Source organism: Hydra vulgaris, chromosome 04 (assembly GCF_038396675.1).
Source record: "Hydra vulgaris chromosome 04, alternate assembly HydraT2T_AEP".
Taxonomy (NCBI): Eukaryota; Metazoa; Cnidaria; class Hydrozoa; order Anthoathecata; family Hydridae; genus Hydra; species Hydra vulgaris.
Window position 1 is genome coordinate 42684391 of NC_088923.1, and position 20542 is coordinate 42704932.

The 20542-nt window shown below is 28.3% G+C and overlaps 1 protein-coding gene across 1 annotated transcript in view; it reads right to left on the reverse strand.

Annotated features, from left to right (window-relative positions):
- Nucleotides 1–20542, reverse strand: part of LOC100207309 (dnaJ homolog subfamily B member 12) — a 55599-nt gene that overhangs the window by 17747 nt on the left and 17310 nt on the right. Inside the window, exons 4-8 of the mRNA XM_065796396.1 lie at nucleotides 13534–13656; nucleotides 13361–13417; nucleotides 11289–11347; nucleotides 7619–7734; nucleotides 3526–3580 (exon numbers count right to left, since the gene is read on the reverse strand). Coding sequence (XP_065652468.1) covers nucleotides 3526–3580; nucleotides 7619–7734; nucleotides 11289–11347; nucleotides 13361–13417; nucleotides 13534–13656 — 410 coding nt within the window. The remainder of the gene's footprint in view (nucleotides 1–3525; nucleotides 3581–7618; nucleotides 7735–11288; nucleotides 11348–13360; nucleotides 13418–13533; nucleotides 13657–20542) is intronic.

Below are 20542 nucleotides of genomic sequence, written 5' to 3' on the forward strand. Positions count from 1 at the left end.
AAAAAAGAAAAATTTAATTTATCTAAAAAAAAAATTAATTTCTTGCTGGGTGGCTTCTTTAAAAATCCTGGCTCCACAGCAGTTGCCTATGCTGCTGTGGAGCCAGATTCTGCTTAAAAGCTTTCTTTTACCTTTAAAAAAGAGCAAGTTTTTGTGCAATACAAATAACTCAAAAAAGTCAAAATTTTCAATAACAATAAACAAAAATACAAATAAGTCAAAATTTTTGTTTGTAAATTTCTTAAAAAATAGTTCTTTCCATTGACATTTAAACCTCTGAAATATTCATTAAAGCTGATTGAAGTTGTTTGCTTGTTAAATTAATTTCAAATAAAACTTTATGCCAAATTACAACCAAACACAAAAAATCAAAGCTTGTTATTTTCAAAGCAATTGACTTTTAGTTATTCCGGATATTCAAATTGTTTTCCATACATACAAGTTTAGGTATATATTTGTTATTTAAGCTTTTCACTCATCACTTATACAAAAATTAGAAAAATTAAAAAAAAAATGGAAACAACTCAGCTATAAGCAAACTTAAAGGGAACGATATATTCTTGATATTTTATCCAAACAATTTTCCGGATTTTTAAAATATTATCTGGATGATTTATAATAATAAAACCATATTATGATCTATGAAGATTTTATTCCTTACGATTATTTAAAAGGAAACTTTAAGAAGCATTTAAAGTAGTAAACACTTCGTTTAACAATGAGTACACTACGGCGCGTTATATAATTTTACAAAACTTAATAAAAAGAAGCCGACACGCAATTTAATACTTCGAAGTGCGAATGTACTATTTTTTTAAATGTTGTTGTTGCATTTTGAAGCACCATTTTTCTTAATTTAAAATGACTTTTAAAACTACATTTTCTTTCAATTCCAAATGCTATGTATCATTTTTTAAACCTTATAGTCGCATTTTGAATCATGAGAATGGGTAGTTGAATCATTAATAATGCTGAATCTTTTTTATTTTTCATTAGTAAAATAAATTTTTAGTTTAACTTTGTCAAACAAAATTAACAAAATAAAAAACATTATTAAGATGCACGTGAAAAATTATTTTTAGAATGCAATTAATGATGCACATGAAAATTTTTTTGTGGAAATTTTTTTTCTTTAAAAAAAAAACAAGTATAATAAAAAATGTTTAAAACATTAAAAACATAATGTTTTAAACATTCAATTAAATTTGATTGAGAGAGAATAATAAAATATTTTTCTTTTTATAAAACTTTTATTTGGCTTTCACATTTTTGGCTTTACATAAACCTATTATACCGGACTACTGATTATCATAGCCAATGACTCAAATGAGAAATTAAAACTTTTTCAGTCCCCCAAAGGGCAACCAGGAAAAAACATGGTGGTACACCACTGATATGTATGTATATATATATATATATATATATATATATATATATATATATATATATATATATATATATATATATATATATATATATATATATATATGCAACTATAAATGTGTTTTTAGATAAACATGATGATAGCCTGCGGTGGGGGGTTTCAGTAAATACATCAACAATCTTATAGCCTGATGCAACAAAGGAATGTCGCTACACGGACTTAGGGTTTGGCATGAGGCAGCAATATTTTTTTCATTATTTTTATCTTTCTTCCTACTTTTTTGAAAAAGCTATATGCTATAAAGGTAACCAAAACTAGTAAGCAAATTTTAACATAAATACACTATAGCAGATATGTATAAATATATATAATCAAGCCTTCCCAGGAAAAGCTAGCAGTTTTTCATCTTGCATGTTCACGTATTGTATACACTATATTCATGTATTTTATTTTAAACAACTTGGTCATGGCCATTTAAAAGTTTTATTATATGAGATGAATGTCTATGCAATGCATACGTATACTTTTACATTTATCTTTTTTTATTATAAAATTATATTTATTTGTTCGTAAGTATTTATCTTATTTGGATAAAGCATTTACATAACGCATGGAATATCCGTGGTTTGAATTCTACCACTTCCCAAATTTTTTTTGGAAATGCATTAATGGTTCAGTACATGACCCAGTAAAAAATATCACCTATCAGTCATTTTGTATAATCAATATTTTGTGTGCATTCATTTTATAATTAATTTAGGTGTTCCAAAATTATTTGTAAATTCACTATAGTATATAAACTTGACTTTTTGAACTTTTATACAAAAAATTTATACAAAACATATTGTTTTATATAAAAAAAGAAAATAATGTTAAACACATCTATGTCAATAAAGTACTTTTTTTTTAGAGTAAAGTTAAGTATTGAGTATTAAGTATTAAGTACTTTAAATATAAATTGTAGAAAACGTTTAAGAAGACATTATAAAGATGAACTGACGTAAGGTGAAAACTATTTTGAGATTTCAATGATTTTTTTGAAAAGAGGTCTCCAGCTATTTGATGCAATTTTAACATTGTTGTACTTGTTCAAAAGTAGAAGTGTCTTATCTTATCTTTTTTAATTTGTTAAATTATTTAGGCATAAGTAATCTCAAGGGATTCTCTTATTTTTCTTATTTGGTAGTTAGAATTAAGTGTGATTATTTTGGTGTGCATATAATTAAATAAACCGTGGCAATCCTTGCAGTGTTCTGTGGCTCCGGAAGCATGTCAATTACCTTTCATGCTGTTTACCTGATGTCTAATACTTCTTTGTATAAGTTTCTTTTTTGTTTCTCCAATATAAATGCCATCACATGAACACTTAAGCTAATACACACCAAGATTGCTATTTGGTAATAATTTGGATTTGTTATTACATAAAATTGTTTTTAAAGTTGACGGTGTTGTAAATATAACTTTACTTTAAAATGTATTTACTATAAAATTAACTTAACACCATATCTCCTGATTTCTCAATTTTCATCCAAGTCTAGAAATCAATTGGAGTTTTATTGTTATGTAACCATTTTCTGTTTTATCTGCAACTACATCAACAGGATTGTTTTTGATTTTGAGATTTTTTGTTGTAAGCTCTAACTCCAATCTGTTACGAACAATTTTGACAAACATCAATTGTATTTAATCTTCAAGTTATTTTGGGAAAAAAATTTTGATGCACTTGATATAAACCTTTAAAGACTCGAGAAGTTATTGCCTGATTAATGTGGGAATTTGGTTTTATTTATATATTCGTAATTGCAGATTTTCAACGGATTTTAAAATCAAAGTTATTACTGTTATTTCTAAAAAATTTAATTCCTTCCATTTTTTTTTTCCTCTGATGTGCATTGATTTTTTATTGTATTTTTTCTTTATGTATGATGATGGTCTGAGATAATCAGACTGAAATATTACATAAATAAATTAAAAATTAGGACTTAATATACTTAACTTTTAATTAAAAGATGCTTGATTTTTGTTAAGAAAATTTTATCAGATTATTTTAATGACTGTTGTTAAGCAAATTGAACATGTATCTATGCAGACACATAAATTTGACAACAACAAAAAAAATCATAATGTTTTCAAAACGTTACCTTGACATAAAATGGAATTTTATGTCTAATTGTTTTGAATGGATATCTGTATTGCCTAAAATAGAAATAATAAAGAAACATAAATTAAAAAAGCTATGTTAACCAAATTATAAAATAAAGGAATTATATAAAAATGTTAAATAATTAAATGCTGAATAAAATTTAACTTAACATTGTTACTGTTGTTTCATGTTGAGTTTTTAATGTAGCTACAGTAGAATGTTATACATTGGATTAGTTATACTTTTATTAAGGCTGATGGATTTGTATTATTCTTGAACTTTCTCTATCAACTTATTATAAAATAACCTGCTTAAGTGATACCCTAGTTATATCAGACTAATCACAATTTTTTTGGGTTTCTTTGGCAAAAAACCTTGCTTAACTAGGACTTTTATTACAAATTACATATAAGTGCATGCGTCAAGTATAACCAGCTAAACATACTCACAAATAACTTTAATTTGTTAAGCTTCAATTAAATTATATTTACTAAAACAAGATGTCAAAGGCTAAGAGATGCTACAAAACTATGCTAAAAACAAAAACTACAACAAATAAGTACAAAATACTAAAATAAATAAACAGAGAATTATCTGTATACATCTAAAAAAAAAATGGCGTCCAAAAGCAAGCAATGTCTGGATAGATAAAAGAAAAAAAACAATATAATTTGAAGTTGAGAAAAATACAACTTTCTAAATGAGGATTTAGATAAATCATGTAATATGTGGCTTTTAAACTCCCAACACCAAAACGTTTTTGTTCTATGGAAGTTAAAGCTTTGCATAATGCAAAAGAACTTGGATCTGATGATTTGATAGCTAACAAAAAAAAACAATGATTTATTTAAAACAATATCAGATATTTTATTATTTCTTCTAATTCCCTTAATGCAAAACTTTTTTTGCTTTAGGGGAATTAGAAGCACTTCATGCTGTTACCATGCTTAAAAAAAGAGCTGGATGATTTCAGAACTATTAGAAGAGTGGCTCAGAATATTTGAAGAGTGGGTCAGAGAATGTGACAGAAAGTTTGAATTAGAAGGATGCAAGATAGCAAAATGATTGGTTATTAATAATTGTACTGCTCATCCGAATATTGAGAAAATTGATAATTGATCTTCCCCCAAACACAATTTTTTGTAATATCCCTCTTTCCCCAAACACAATTTTTTGTTTGCCGATGGATCAAGAAGCCATATGATCGTTGAAGTGCAAATACCAAACTAATTTAATTAACAAGATCATAAATGTTATTGACTATTGAAAACAATTTTCTTTAATCTATTGATGCTATAAAAATGCTGGTTTATTTTTGAAATAAAGTTTTAGAAAAAGTATCAACTGCTTCCACAAAGTAGGATTTAAAGAGGGAGTACCAAACATATGAATAATTATCTGTATTAAAACATTCAATCAATCAGTTGCAATGAGGATTCAAATGACCTAATTTACAAAGATATGTTAACAGTTGATGATGATTCGGTTATCGGAAATGTAATAACAGATAAAGAATTGTTCCAGATATTAATGAGGTAGTTGATGATGGAATGCAAAAAGAAGAAGAAAATAAACTATATATAAAAATATATATATATATATATATATATATATATATATATATATATATATATATATATATATATATATATATATATATATATACAGCGGTGGCCAAAAATTAAAGACCACTCATTTTTTAGTTGGTTTCTTAATCTTTAAATTAAAATTAAGAAGATTCTAATTGACATATTAATTTTTTTTTTCAATATCTTCTTTATTAAAACATACGGATTAAAGTGGTATAATTTTTTTAATCTAATTCTAATTAAATAGCGTTTAACTTATTAAAAAATGATGAGTACTTATAAATCTTCTTTAAATAAATTGGACAAAATTTAACAACCACTTTCAAATCTTTAGTTTGCACTTATTAAAAATAATAATCCATTATTTTTTTTAACTGTCTTAATTGCTTATTATGTTGGCTATAAAATAAAATGTCGAAACCTGAGTTTCGATATCAAATAAACATTTATTTTTTGAATTGCAATAAGGATATAAAAATATTCCAAAAATGTGTGCAAAGATCGAAGAAAAAGACAGATACGCGGCTCTTGTATTAAAAGAAGAAGGCTATAGCATCAGACAAATAGCAGAAAAGCTCGGAAGGTCTCACTCTTGCATTATTAACATAATTCAACGATACAAAGAGACCCGGTCAATTAATGATCGTCATAGAACTGGACGCAATAAAATTTCTAATGACTGTGATGTTCGCTCGTTAGTGAGATTAATGAAAGAAAACAGACAAGCATCATCTACAGACTTGTCTACAAAATGGACACTGTCAAATGGTCTGAAAGCAAGCCCTAGAACTGTGCAAAGGGTCCTCCACAATTTAAATTATTTATGGCGTGCTGCTGCAAAAAAACCACGCTTAAATAAAAAACAAAAATTTGCCAGGAAAGAGTGGTGCAAACTACATAAAAATTGGTCAACAGATCAGTGTAGCCGTGTGGTCTTTAGTGATGAAATGAACGTTGAGGTAGACAACAGAAAAGGTCGCGTAATGTTGCATAGACTTCCAAGCGAACGGTTTGATGAATCATGCATTTTGAAACGAACAAAACAAGGCAGTGGTTCATTTAGGCATTTGGGCCTGTATGAGTGCCTGTGGAGTTGGCGTTTTTCATTTATTCGATGGTAGACTCATCAAAGAAAGGTACATCGAAATTTTGGAAAACTCGCTTATTCCTAGCATTGATTTATGGCAGTTGCAAGATGGATTTATTTTCCAGCAAGATAATGTGCCGTGTCATAAAGCGCATGTTGTTAGCGATTGGTTCAATTCTAATAAAATTCAAGTGCTTCCATGGCCTGCCAATAGTCCAGACTTGAATCCAATAGAGAATTTATGGTCGTGGCTTGATCACAAGCCTGGTAAAGAACACCTTTACAATTTGGAAGATTTGAAATCTTCTATCTCTCATCATTTGAAAAATGTGCCTGATGAAGTAATCAAAACTTTAATGAATTCAATGCCAGAACAAGTACAAGAGTGCTTAAAAACAAATGGAGGAACAACACGTTTCTAAATTATTTTTTTATTGCTTTTTGAAATATTTTTGAAACTGGTCTTAAAATTTTGTCCAATTTTTTTCCCATTTATATTTTTTACTAGTCAGTTTTTTAATTTTTTAACATTATTTTGTAAAAAAAATTATAAATTCTTTTATGATAAATATAAAATACAATAAAAATTCTTTCTAAAAATGTTTTTCTTTTTTTGATACCTTTTCCCAAAATAAAATTATACTAAGGTTAAAAATAAATTTAAAAAAAAAAAGAGTGGTCTTTAATTTTTGGCCACCGCTGTATATATATATATATATATATATATATATATATATATATATATATATATATATATATATATATATATATATATATATATATATTATATATATATATATATATATATATATATATATATACTGATTAATTTTAAGAATTTTTTATTAATACAAAATATATTAGGAAATCTTCTTTTATCTACTCAGCTGAAAAATTCTAGAAGATACTTACAAAGCATACAGAAAAAATTAAAAAAAAATTATGGATGATAATTATGTTGATTAATCTGTTATATCAGCATATTGAACCTTAAACTTTTCATAACTTATTGTATTTTATTTTAAATACTTTTTTTATATTACATACATTTGTATATGTTAATGCTTTATACATTTAAAATAACTTTTGAATTTGATAATTTTAACATTATTTTAAACTTGATAATGGAAATTTATGATTTTTATTATTTTAAATTTGATATATACATTATATACATTTATATACATCTTCTTTTTTGCATTTTTTAAAATTTTTTTTTTTTTTTAATTATTTGTATAGATTCATATAACTAATATTTTATATAACCTATTATATTTTTCATAAAAAAAATTAAAAATTCATAATTAATTTATGAATTGCTTCAATTATTACAAACATAAATACAAAATTAAGTAAATCTAATTAACTATGTAGTAAATTAAATAAACTATGGCATTAAAACACCATATACTTACGATGTTTGTTGAAAACTGTATATAGGTTCAGGTATCAGGTATGGTGACAGAAGTGAAAACAAAACAATTAGAAGGATTGGTAGCAATTGAACTAATGGATACACAGAGGATACATTCTATTAAAAATAACCATATACATTGATAATATATTGTGATTAAAATTATTTTCATATATTATGTATATATTAATTTAATATTCTTTTTTTTTTTTTTTTTAAACATCTTCACTCCCAACAAGGCTGCAAGCAGCCACTTATTAAAGTTGGAAGTTACTGAAAGGAAAAAGATGAAGATTGTAAAGCAAGATGACAATTGACAGACGACTTAAAGGATTGCAAATTATATGAATCAGGAAAGCAAGATGAAGGAAGCAAATTTACAAAGACGATGTTCGAGGAAAAAAACTAGACGAATAAGCACTTTTGGAGCACTTAGGAACTGTTACAGAAAAAGGATGACACTTAGCTGAATGACGAGTAACACGAGAATGAATTTTAGTAGATGGCACAAGAGACGCTAGCTCTTTAGAGCAGTGCCCATTATAGTATTTGTAGAAAAGAGAAAGAGAAGCAACATTACGACTATGTGATAATGGTTGGAGGTTGGCTGCAAGAGCAGGTCCAACTAAGTTTACAATGCGTTTTTGCACCTTGTCTAAAAGAGAAAGGGCATCATTAGAAGAACCGCCCCAGATATGGCAACAGTATTCCATACAACCCTGGATTTGAAATTTATAGAGATAGAGAATAGAATCCAAAGTAAGAAAGTGACGAGCTCAATAAAGAGATGCAACCTTAGCAGATTCATCGAGTACATCGATGTACATCACCGCTCATAAATATAGGAAGATCTAAATTATTGCATTAACGATTGGGTGAAAAAATTTGAGTTTTATCTGAATTAAAGTTCACCAGCCACTGTGAGCCCCATGCTGTAGCAGAAGTGAGATCCTTTTCAAGCTCAAATGCCCCCCCCCCCCAAAGCAATCAGAGGGTGTTGGTTTCTTATCACGATAAGAATAAATGGTAGTATCATCAGCAAACAATGCCACCTTAGATGAGAATATCTGGAAGATTGTTAATGTAAATTAAAAAGAGTTTAGGGCCAAGGATAGAAACTTGAGGAACCCCTGAAGTTACAGAATAAGAAGAAGAGTGCTGTCCATCGAGGACAACTTTTATACTACGATTGGAAAGGAAGGATTCAATAATCTTAAAGATGTTGCCGGATACACCATAAGAAGAAAGCTTATGGAGCAGACCAGCATGCCAAACTTTATCAAAAGCTTTTGAAATATAAAGAGTGGTGGCCTTAACCTCTCCACCTTTATCTAATGCCTGACAAAACCTATCAGTTATTACTGTTAGCAAATCAGCTGTAGAACGAGAAGATCGAAATCCATATTGATGGTCAGAAAGTAAGTTATTAGATTCAAGATGAGAAATTAAGTGTTTGTTAATTAAAGATTCAAAAACCTTGCTTATGATAGGAAGAAGACTAATGGGACGGTAGCTAGACGAATCAGATTGCTCTCCAAAATTTTTGAAGATGGGGATAACAGATGTCGCTTTCCAGCAGGCTGGAAAACAACACTCTGATAAGCACTTGTTGAATAGTTTTGAGAGTATAGACAACAGCTCCGGAGAACACTTCTGCAAGACAATAACAGGTATGTTGTCCGGGCCACAAGCTGCAGAAGAGTCTAGGCAGGAAATCACTTTAGATACAGAAGCTGGAGTGATACGAATAGCAAGCAATGGATCAACCTGTTTGTTGGCAATTTCAGGTAGAACGCAACTAGTGGAATCAAGAAATGATATTGATGAAAAGTTTTTAGCAAACAATTCAGCTTTGTCTTTAGGTGAGGTGACAAAGTCTGAACCATACAAGAGAGATGGAATTAAAGATTTGCCTTTATTATTGATATTATTAAAGATTCTCCAGAAGTCAAGAGAGCCTTATTTTTGAGATGAGATATGAGAGTTCATGACCTGAAAATAGTGGGTTTTGGCGTTAGACAAAACCTTTTTACAATTGTTTCTAGCAGTAATAAACAGACGTCTGTTTTCTGGAGAATTGTTTTGCTGATAAATAGGGAAGTAACGGTTTCAATTGGTATGTAAAAAGTATGAAAAAAACCATGGAGGAGAGTGAGGCCCGACCTGGAATCGTCGAGAGAGAACAGAAGATTCCATGCCAGCCTGAATCCACAAAGTTATGTAAGAAGCACACTTGTCGACAGGAAAACAAAATATTTCTACCCAAGGGCCATCACAAAGAAAATCATGGAAAGAATCCCAGTCAGCTTTACTGTAGTTGTACGAGGTTTGATAATAGGGGGATTCAGGTGATGAAAAAGAATGAGATATTAGTTTTAGAGAAATCAAACTGTGATCAGAAGCACCTAAGGGTGAATGTGGAGAAACTGAGCACTGACTAGGATCAGAAACAAGACATAAGTCGAGTAGAGAAGGTAAATGATTCGGGTTGTCAGGAAAGCGAGTTGGAAAGTTGACTATTTGAGTTAGGGATTGAGAAAGGCAAAAGTTGTGGGCTTTAATGCCTGCAGAATCACTGACACTAGAGCCAAGCCATTCAGAGTGGTGAGTATTAAAGTCACCGACAACAACTATATTAGCTGATGGATAAAGAGAGAGGGCTTGGTCAATATGATCAGAAATAACATCAAAAAGAGTGCAATCTTGAGATGAAGGAGAGCAATATAGAACAAATAGAAAGGCAATAGAGTAAAGTGGTGCTAAACGAAAGCACATGAAAGAATAGTCTGTGGATTCAAACTAGTTTCACAACAAATGGGTGAATTCTTACAAATTTAAATGTCCAGGCCAAGCATGTGACTTTTGGAGTCTTTTCGAATTAAAGGAAGATAACCATCAGCACTAAGATCGCAAGATGAGACAGCTGAACTCAAATTAGTCTCACAAAGAGCAAGTAGGTCTGGTGAACTTTGCAAGAGATAAGACTCAACAGTAGAAAAGTTTCTTTGAAGACCACGAATATTCATTTATTAATATGTATATATATTATACGGATTAAAACAATATTGTGTTATACATTGATAAAATATTTACTGTAAATTTTTCCTATAAAATCATATGTTATAGAAAAAAATATAAAGAAATCGAACTGGTACAAAAGAATCTATGCTAAACTTGAAATATTGTTTCATGAAGAAACAGTTGGTTTAATGTGTGATGCCATTTTGTAAATAACATTTTAAAATATTGTTTAATTACTGTTATTACAGTGATACCCCCCCCCCCCTCCTAGATAACAAATACCCTCAAAATATGTGTATGCCTTCCCGAGTTTTTACTTAGTTTAAATTTTCTTTATTAAATAGTCATATACTATATTGTTGCACTTGTTTTAGGCATTTCTAATATACTTTAATATAAATTAGTTACTAAATTAACTTAATAATACCAAGGCCTTTCAAATTAAAAAATGAATCAATATAGTGTAGAAAACTCCACATTATTTCAACATTGAATCTTTATTGATTATATATGTAGTAATTGATATATATATATATAATTATATATGTAGTAATTGATATATATAAATAATTGTGTTATTAGTATTTATTATTATCATATAAAGAGAGAAAAACTAAGATTTCAATGTTAATTAGGAATTAAAAAAAAACCTGTTGTTGATGATTGTTTCGATGCTGTCTTGGTTGTTGACGGTAAGTATAAACATGACCTTGATGATAAAAAACATATTGTCACATAGAAGTTAATAACAAAAGAATATTAGTTGCATATATGATAATAAAAAGTTGCTTCATATAAGTTTATTATATAAAACATAAAACTAACCAAAAAATTGCTAAAAAAGCTTTTATAACTAAACTGCTTAAACTTTGCTTAAATTGCTTTTTTGAATAAAAACTTGTTTTTTAAAGTATAAAAATTTTTTTTATACTCTAAAAAAAAGATAGCCCTTTTAGATCTTTAGTTTTTTTAGATCTTTTAGGCTTTAGTTAAGGTCAGAGGTAATCCACTGGTATTAAAGGTGCTATCCATCTTACCATTTTACAGAAAAATATTTATTGTAATACTGACAAAAGAAAAAGAACTTGAATGCACCCCAAATGTTCTGCTAATGAACTGGCTGAAAATGCCTAATCAAACATCAGGGCAACTACAAGATACAACAGCTGGATGTACAACAACTATTGAATTCCTGATAATATGAACACATTAAAACAAGCATCAAACAAAACAAAAATGGTTCACAAACATAAACAGCAAACTTAACAGCTTGGACAAAGGTAGTAGCTAACAAGGTGGTAGATTAAGAATGCTATAATAAAGTTTGCCATAAACTTATTACATACATTTATGGCGATTTTTATAGTAAAAAAGAAAAAGTTAGAAAATAGACATTCTTAAGACGCAAATGATGTTCTATTAGTTATAATAAAAAAGTATAAAAATATTTTTTGATTTTAGATGAGTTTTTGAGATTTCTATTGAACACAAAAACTTTGATGGGTTCTAATATTAGTGAATATTAGGACCCATCAAGTATATTAAAAATTCTGAAATTCTTTCATTTTAAAAAATATGCCAATAACTTATAATGATACTGGTTAGCAGTTATTAATTCACATAATCTGTTCTAATCATACTCATAAATCTGTTCATAACAGTTTAACAAAACATAAAAAAGTTTTTTCAAAAAGTTGAACATTTTTTAATAATATATCAGGCCTTGACAAGAGATTACATGGCGTAAGGAAAAAGTATAACACGTGTAACTTTGGTAATTATACAATTAAAAGATACATTGCAGCAATAGCATACTTTAAAATATTACTGCATTGCAAATTTAACTTTAAATCAATTTAAAAATCATTCAAACAATATAACTATAAGAACAATTACAAAATAAATTTAAATTTACTATTTAAAAAATAAAAGCACTTTTTTTTGAAACTGTAATAAACAAAAATTATCAAAAGCAAAAATAATATAAAAAATTTTTTGAACATCAGTAGATGAGCATTAATAAACTTATTAAGAGGTTAAAAAAACATTCATTAGTATTTTAGATGGGTTTCTATTATAAACAGTATTTTAGATGGTTTCTACAACACACAGTAAGTTTTCTAACTAAGCTTAACCACCCTCAACTTTGCCTTGAAAATTGACTAAAACCACACTCTAAAACTTTAATTAAGAATTTATTTTGTAATTAATTTAACAATAAATTTATTTGTAATTATTCTGCTAATTTATTTTGTACACTGTATTAAATTTAGAAATTGTTTAAAGAAACCGTAAAACCACCGCATAAAATAACTTGCATGTTATATATATATATATATATATATATATATATATATATATATATATATATTATATATATATATATATATATTATATATAATATATATATATATATATATATATATATATATATATATATATATATATATATATATTATATATATATATATATATATATTATATTTATATTTCAGAATCTCCAGCTTGTCATTTATAACATCATTTATCATGATGTTTTAAATTACATTTTGTGCAGAACAAAGTACACAAAAAATCTAAAACTCTAACCAAATTGTCTAGATCATAAAAGTTTGGTGTTCAAAAAAAAAGTGTGCAAAAGATAACAAAAGATAACCCTAAGAACATAAGAGAAAAAACTTTAAAATACCTAAACCCATATAACAACTAAAAAAAACCTTACCTTGAGGAAAGCCACCACCAAAGAACATATTGAACAGATCTTCTGGTGACACATCTCCTAAATATGTTTATTTAATTTATAATTTTGTAGTTGCAAAATCTTTTGAAACAAATATTTTATATTACATGGCATTAAAAAACTTGAGTACAAAATTATATAAGTGTTAGTTACACCTTCAAAAAACTCTTCCCTATGGTATCTTTGTGTAGACTGTGAAGGACCAAGTTGTTCACCATATTGATCATAGCGTTTTCGTTTATCTTTATCGCTTAGAACAGCAAAAGCAGCACCTATTCCTACGATTTAAATATTAACATTATGTTACTTTTTATGTATTTTTATGATAAAAGGTTTTATATAAAATGTAAAATAATTTTAAAAATAAAGGTAAAAAATAAATTTATCTTAAATACTTAAGTAAAAAAAAATATTTTTACTTCAAGTTTATTAAATATCTTGAAAACAATTTTTTATTATTAACAATAACTTGTATTTCGGATTTAATTTTAATTCACATATTTGAATTCTTGATTTACACTAAAAAAGTTATCAATGGACTAAAGCACCATGATTTTGCAGGAACTATTTGTTGACATGTCCGCCAACGAAAAATTGCTCAGAAAAAGCTACTTTAGTCAATCAGTCTTAGCACCATTTAAAAGATCACATATTTATTGCTAGTTATGCAAAGTTCATTTGTGCTTTGATTCAGTTTCTAATTTGTTTGAATATATGGCATATATACATTTATATATTCACTAATTTGCATTGATTAAATATAATAAATAAACTGTAGAATTTTTTACTTATATAAAGAGGGAAAGTAGCCTATCATATTAATTAGTTTCCTTTTGAGGTGATTTTATATTTTTACTGAATAACAAAAATTAGGTAAAAAAAAAATAAATTGACATTGTCCGCAAGAAATGTTGATTATTTATTTTCTAATCATATAATTAGGAAACAGACCCATCTAAATCAGTGATTTAGATGTTTTTAATAAGTCTATTCTACACCGACTATTTCTATTCTACACCGACTATTTCTAAAAAAAAGTTTTCTCTTTTATGTGTATTGAACGCATAGACTAATTACCTAAGCACATTAATAACTTAAGTATCTTATCGTAATGTATGTGCAAAAAATTTTAATTGCTGTTTTGATGCTTATTGCAACTATAGGCTTCTAAAAAACTCTCTTTTGTTTGTTTTAGTATACTATATCTTTAAAAATCAACAATAGAACTTTAAAAATGTTTCAATTAGTATTTTAGATGGTTGGAAAAGATTTTAAAAAATTAACATGCAAGCAACAGAAAGTGACTTCGGAAGCGCAGCAAGCTAACCACTTTGGCCACTAAAACACAATTTTCAACACTATTTAAAAAACAAAAGATGGAATAACTTTATAAAAACAGGTTTGGACAGGAATGGTGTGCAATCGAGCACTATTGCTGACTATTTTGAAAATATTGACTTTTTTGGCGGCTAAATATCCCAAAATTGCCCTTTTAAGGGTTGATTCTATATATATTGGGGACTCCAAAACAATAAATTTTAAAATCCTGGATTAAAATCCAAGGGAGATATTTAGCTTTGCATTTTTTTGTTTTTTTTTGTTGATACTTTACAAATATTTGTTAGCAAAAATAGATTGCTTTTTACCATACTCTAACAACCGCAACACAACCAATTTCCTTTGGACAGTCATTTAGAATATTCTCTTTAAATAATCATTAGTAATTGCTACACAAGCAGTTCCCTCCGGACCAATATTTGTCATACTCTCTTCAGACAATCATAATTGATTGCAAAACTATTTCCTTGGAGACAAATTCAGCACAAAGAATTTGCACATAAATGAAATAAAAAGATGTAACACTAAACTTACGATAGTCATGATGCGAAAAACTTCGAAGTGGTACTCTTTTAAGATGAAAGAGTGCCACTTGGAATTTGTGCTACATGCCATTGCAACCTGAAAAAAATGGGTGATGGAGCAAATGCCTTAAAGACAATACAACTCTACAGTTTTGATTCCATTATTGTGAAACCATTAACACGACTTACAACATGTTGTGATTGCATTATTTGTCAAATTGCGAAGGTTAAAGGCAAAGAAAAGCATCTATTTGAAAAGGGTCTTGCATCAAAATCTTTGCAAAAAGAAAAAAAGTCAGTTGAAAAACGATGCACAAAAGGCTAGTCTATCATTGCTCGTGGAATTTCTCACAACTGCAGTGATACAATTCGCCGTGCAAACTTATATCAATATGCATTGGAAGATTCTGTGGGCGCATAACAAGTTGCTTCATCTGTCACTGCATCGAAAGAAGCATCTCCGGGCAGAACAATTCCTCTTGGTCAAGTTCATGGCAAACCTCTTCCGATAAGAAAAGGTTAGTTATTTTATTATTCTGTACATTCTGAGCAATACAATTTATATGTGAAGTAACTGATTTAGAAGGAACATCTGCAGCTCATTCACTCTTTCAAGACCTTTTGACAACAAAAAATATGGTTGATATTCAGCAGAGTACTGGGCTTTCAAACAATAAAATCAGAAAGCTTGGATCTTTTCTAAACCAAATTAGTCCAGTTCGCCTTCTTGAGCTAAATTTTCAACAGAAATTTGCATCAGCAGGATCTAGCCAAAAAGATTTTTTTATTGCTACCAATGTAAAATTGCCAGATTCTAATGAGGTTTGTGACATTGTTCATTGCATCAATTTAAAAACCCTGAAAAAAAAACATCACAGTTTCAAAAGATTTGATATGCTCAGACACTGTGAAACTGGGCCTTGATGGTGGAGGGTCCTTTTTCAAAGATAGTTTGAGTCTAATTTCTGAACACCAAACAGAACAACAAAATCCAGTAAAAAAGTCAATTAAGTTGGCTTCAAGGGAAAATATTAAAAGCACAGATGTCAAAAAGCAACTAATTGTAGCAATCTCTGAAAACACCCCTGATGCATTTGGCAATATCAAACTGATTTTGGACCTAATGCAAGTTAATGAATTAATTGACAAATTGATTCTGTCATGTGACATGAAGCTTGCAAATATTATCTGTGGAATTCAGTCTCACAGTTGCAAGCATCTTTGCTGCTGGTGCAACATTGAGTCGACAAATTTGAACAACTGTGCCCTACTCAGAACATTTGGAACAATCAGAGAGCAACATCAAAAGTTTTGTTTTTTCTGGTGCTGATCTAGAGAAGTCAAAAGAATTCGAGAATGCTGTTCATCCACCAATACTTCGATTCCCAAATGAAAAACTAATCTTAGAATCTCCAATGAAACTTCATTTACTTCTTGGCGTTGTTAACCTTCTTATTAAGCACTTGGTTCAAGTTTTGTCAAAAACAAAGGAATGGTTGACTTCAATACATATACCATTACAGCTGTACCATGGTGGTCATTTCAATGGCAATGATTGCATGAAGTTGGTGAAAAAAATTGACACTCTGAAGCAGATAACCATGGGTGATAAGGCATTTGAAGCATCATCTATCTGCCATGTTCTACATTTGTTTTTCCAAGTTGTTATTTTTTTTTTTTGAATACTCACTCTCTCCAGACTTTGAGAAAAAGATTCAAGAGTTTAAGAGCAATTATCTAAAGTTGATTGTTTCTATCACAACAAAAGTTTATGCTGTCTTTTACCATGTTCCACAATTTCTAAAGCACGATAAAACTGGTATTGGAATTTACAATTGAGCAAACAACAAAGGCACTCCATTCAAACTTCAAGCCTCATTGGCAAAGATTCAAAAGGATTATGTCTCATCCAGATTATTCCAAACAGCTGTTGAATTGCGTTGTTGATTACAATACCAAAAAATTCTAAGAAGCACAAAAGGGTACAATGAAGATATTTGTGATAATTAAATTTAGAAATGTTGTGAATAATAATTTTACATATTTATTGTGTATTTTTTTATTGTTATCTATTTATTTTTCTATAGCAATATAATAAAATATATATTAAATTTATTTGAGCTAATTTAGGTTTTACAATTCCAAAACAAAGTATTTAAGTAAGTTAGTGAGAAAAGTCGGTAATTTCGAAGCGAAAACGAAATATCTCCTTTGGATTTTAATCCAGGATTTTAAAATTTGTTGTTTTGGAGTCCCCAATATATATAGAATCAACCCTCAAAAGGGCAATTTAGGGATATTTAGTCGGCAAAAAAGTCAAAATTTTTAACAGTGCACGACTGTTTAGATGTTTAAATGATTTTTAAACATTTTAGAAATGCACTAAACTTAAAAAAAGAAACACTAGCTAAACTTAAACTAGGAAGAAAATTAAAAAAAGTAATAATGAAAAAATAAAAACAACTCCTTATGAAAAAGAAAATATATAAACACTAAAATAAAGCTCAAACTCGAAGCGAAAATTACTTTTTGTTACGTTTGTAAATGCATTTTAAATTAATTACTTAAAATTTATTTTTTGAAATGTTTCATTTAAGTTACGCAAAACGCTTTTACAAATTACTTCTAATAATTGTTTAATGAATAAACAAATTTTATTTTAATTACTAAAAAGCGTTATATGTATCATTTTTAAATTGCATAAACATTTATTTTTTTCAAAAAGTTGTATATAAAAAAAAAAGATTTAAAAAAATACCATAGTCTATTTAAAATAGTAATTTTTAATCATTTCATACTCTGATTAGTTAGTCAAATTAAAAAAAAAAAGTTTAAACAATTCTTTGTAAAAATAGAAACAAAAAAAATAAAACAATTAAATCATTCCATTGCAACAGAAGATTTAATTCAACTTATTCATAATTTAAAATAACTTAAAAAATCATCTTTCAAAAGAGTTTTAGAAAGACATGGAAAAATAGTTTAAAAAAAACTATCATATTTAAATTTGTCATAAAATATGCATACATAAAAAAAATTTAAATATAACATTTGTTAATTTACACAAAATAATCATAGTAATCATAGTGATTGTTTATTTTAAACAATCACTATGATTACTTTTTCATTTTATTAAAAGTCTTCGCGTAAAATAAAAACTTCAGAAAAGATCAACAATTAAAAGTTATTTATAACGTAACAATTTTTTTTAATGGCATTTAAACCACCATGGTCAAATTGTAAAGAAAATTTATTATAAGCGTGGTCAGTTACAGTGTGCGATCACACAGCATTCCTGTCCAAGCCTGTAATAACAGCAAGTAAATGCTTTAAATCAAAGTTAGGGAGATTTTGCTGCAATGTAATTTTTATATAAAAGTAAAACTTTATAAAAGTATTTTTTATTTTAAAAAATCGAAAAAGATTTTAAAAAAAAGGGGGGAGAAGCAAGGATTTGAACCACAGTATTTCACTTCAGAATGTTGCGACTTAATCACTTCGGCTACTAAGAAGTATTGTTTGATGAAAGTTTTAAAACTATTTAATAAACAAAAGACTTTTTAAAACAACAAATAAATGTTATAAATCAAAATTAAGGAAATGTTGCGGAAATTCAATTTTAAAGTAAAAGTAAAACTGTAAAACTTGATATGTGTTTTAACATTACATAATTTGAAGTTTACATAAGTTAGTTATTTGCATACAATTTGTACACATTTTCTGACACAAAAAGTGTTGCGACTCTTTCTTGCTATTAACTTTGGTGTAATGGCTGCCGTGAGTTCCATGTCAAACACTCACAAATGGGTATTGACGTTGAATTGAATATTAATATTTATTAGACAATCTTAAACGAGTTATTATTTTAGACTCAATCAAACTATACGAATTAATATTTTAGACATGGTTTAAAATTTCTGATTTAATAATTTTCCAAAAGAATTTTCTTATATACTAATTCACCTATAACAAGGCTGCAAGCAACCACTATTAAATTAGAAGTTACTAGAAAACAAAGAATACAGAAAAGAGCACAGAAACAGTTGACAAAAGACTTAAGAAGTTGTGGTTGTATGAGTCAGGAAATATGAAGATGGAAAAGAACTTTAAAGGGTTAAAGTATGGTAAAAAAAACTAATCGAAAAAAAGTTTTCAGAGTAGGCAGGGCAGATGCAGTAAAAGGATGTGACTTTGCTGAAAGATGAGTCAAGCAAAAATGAGCTTTGGTTGATGGAACTAGAGATTATAGCTTATTTGAATTGCAACCATGAAAGCATTAGTAAAAAAGAGAAAGAGATGCAACCTTACAACAATGGGAAAGAGGCTCAAGCTTAACAGGTAATGTAAGTTCAACTACGTTTACAATGCGTTTTTGGACCTTATCTAAAAAAAAAGAGCATCTCTAGAAAAGCAGTTCAAATATGACAACAGTATTTCATACAAAGATGAATAAGAGATTTGTAGAGGTAGAGAATAAAATTAGAAGTAAGATAATGGCAAATACAGTAGAGAGAAACAACCTTAGCAGTTGCTAACTTGACAACATTTGTATCTATAATTTCCATGAGAGGTCAGTAGTGAATGATAATCCAAGATGACATTTAGGAAGAAGACTCAATAAGAGGGTTTCCATTCACTAATATAAAAATGTTGACAGTATTGCAAGCCCTAATCTTTTAGAGAAGTGAGATTAGATTCAAGATCAGCTGGCTTTCCTAAGCGATTAAAATTAGAAGACTTTTTTCCACTTTAGACGTAAGATCATCCAGAAGATTATTAATGTAGATAAAAAACAAAACAAGACCAAGGATAGACCCTTGAAGTACCCCAGAAGTTACTGGAAATGAAAAGTGTTGGCCTTTGTGGATGACTTTAATAAAGCGGTCAGAAATGATTTGATAACTCCAAACATTTTTCCAGGCACACCATATGAAGCAAGCTTTAAAAGAAGACCAGCATGCTAAGCTTTATTGAAAGCTATAGAAATCAGAATGTTCTTCAGAGATTTTAGAAACTGGAACCACAGATGCCATTTTCCAGAGTGCAGCAAACAAGATTCGGTCATAAACTTATTAAACGGTTTAGAGAGAATTGAAGAGAGTTCTGTAGAAAACTTTTGTGAGACTTTGACAGGAATGTTGTCTAAACCACAAGCCATTGAATCGTTTAATTAAGATATGACTTTATGGAACCTGGAGTAATTTGAATGGTTAACAATAGGTTAACTTATTTAACTAGAATGATAGGAAGAGTATGGCCATAAGATCCCATGTATTAGAGATGAAATGTTAGACTTACCTAA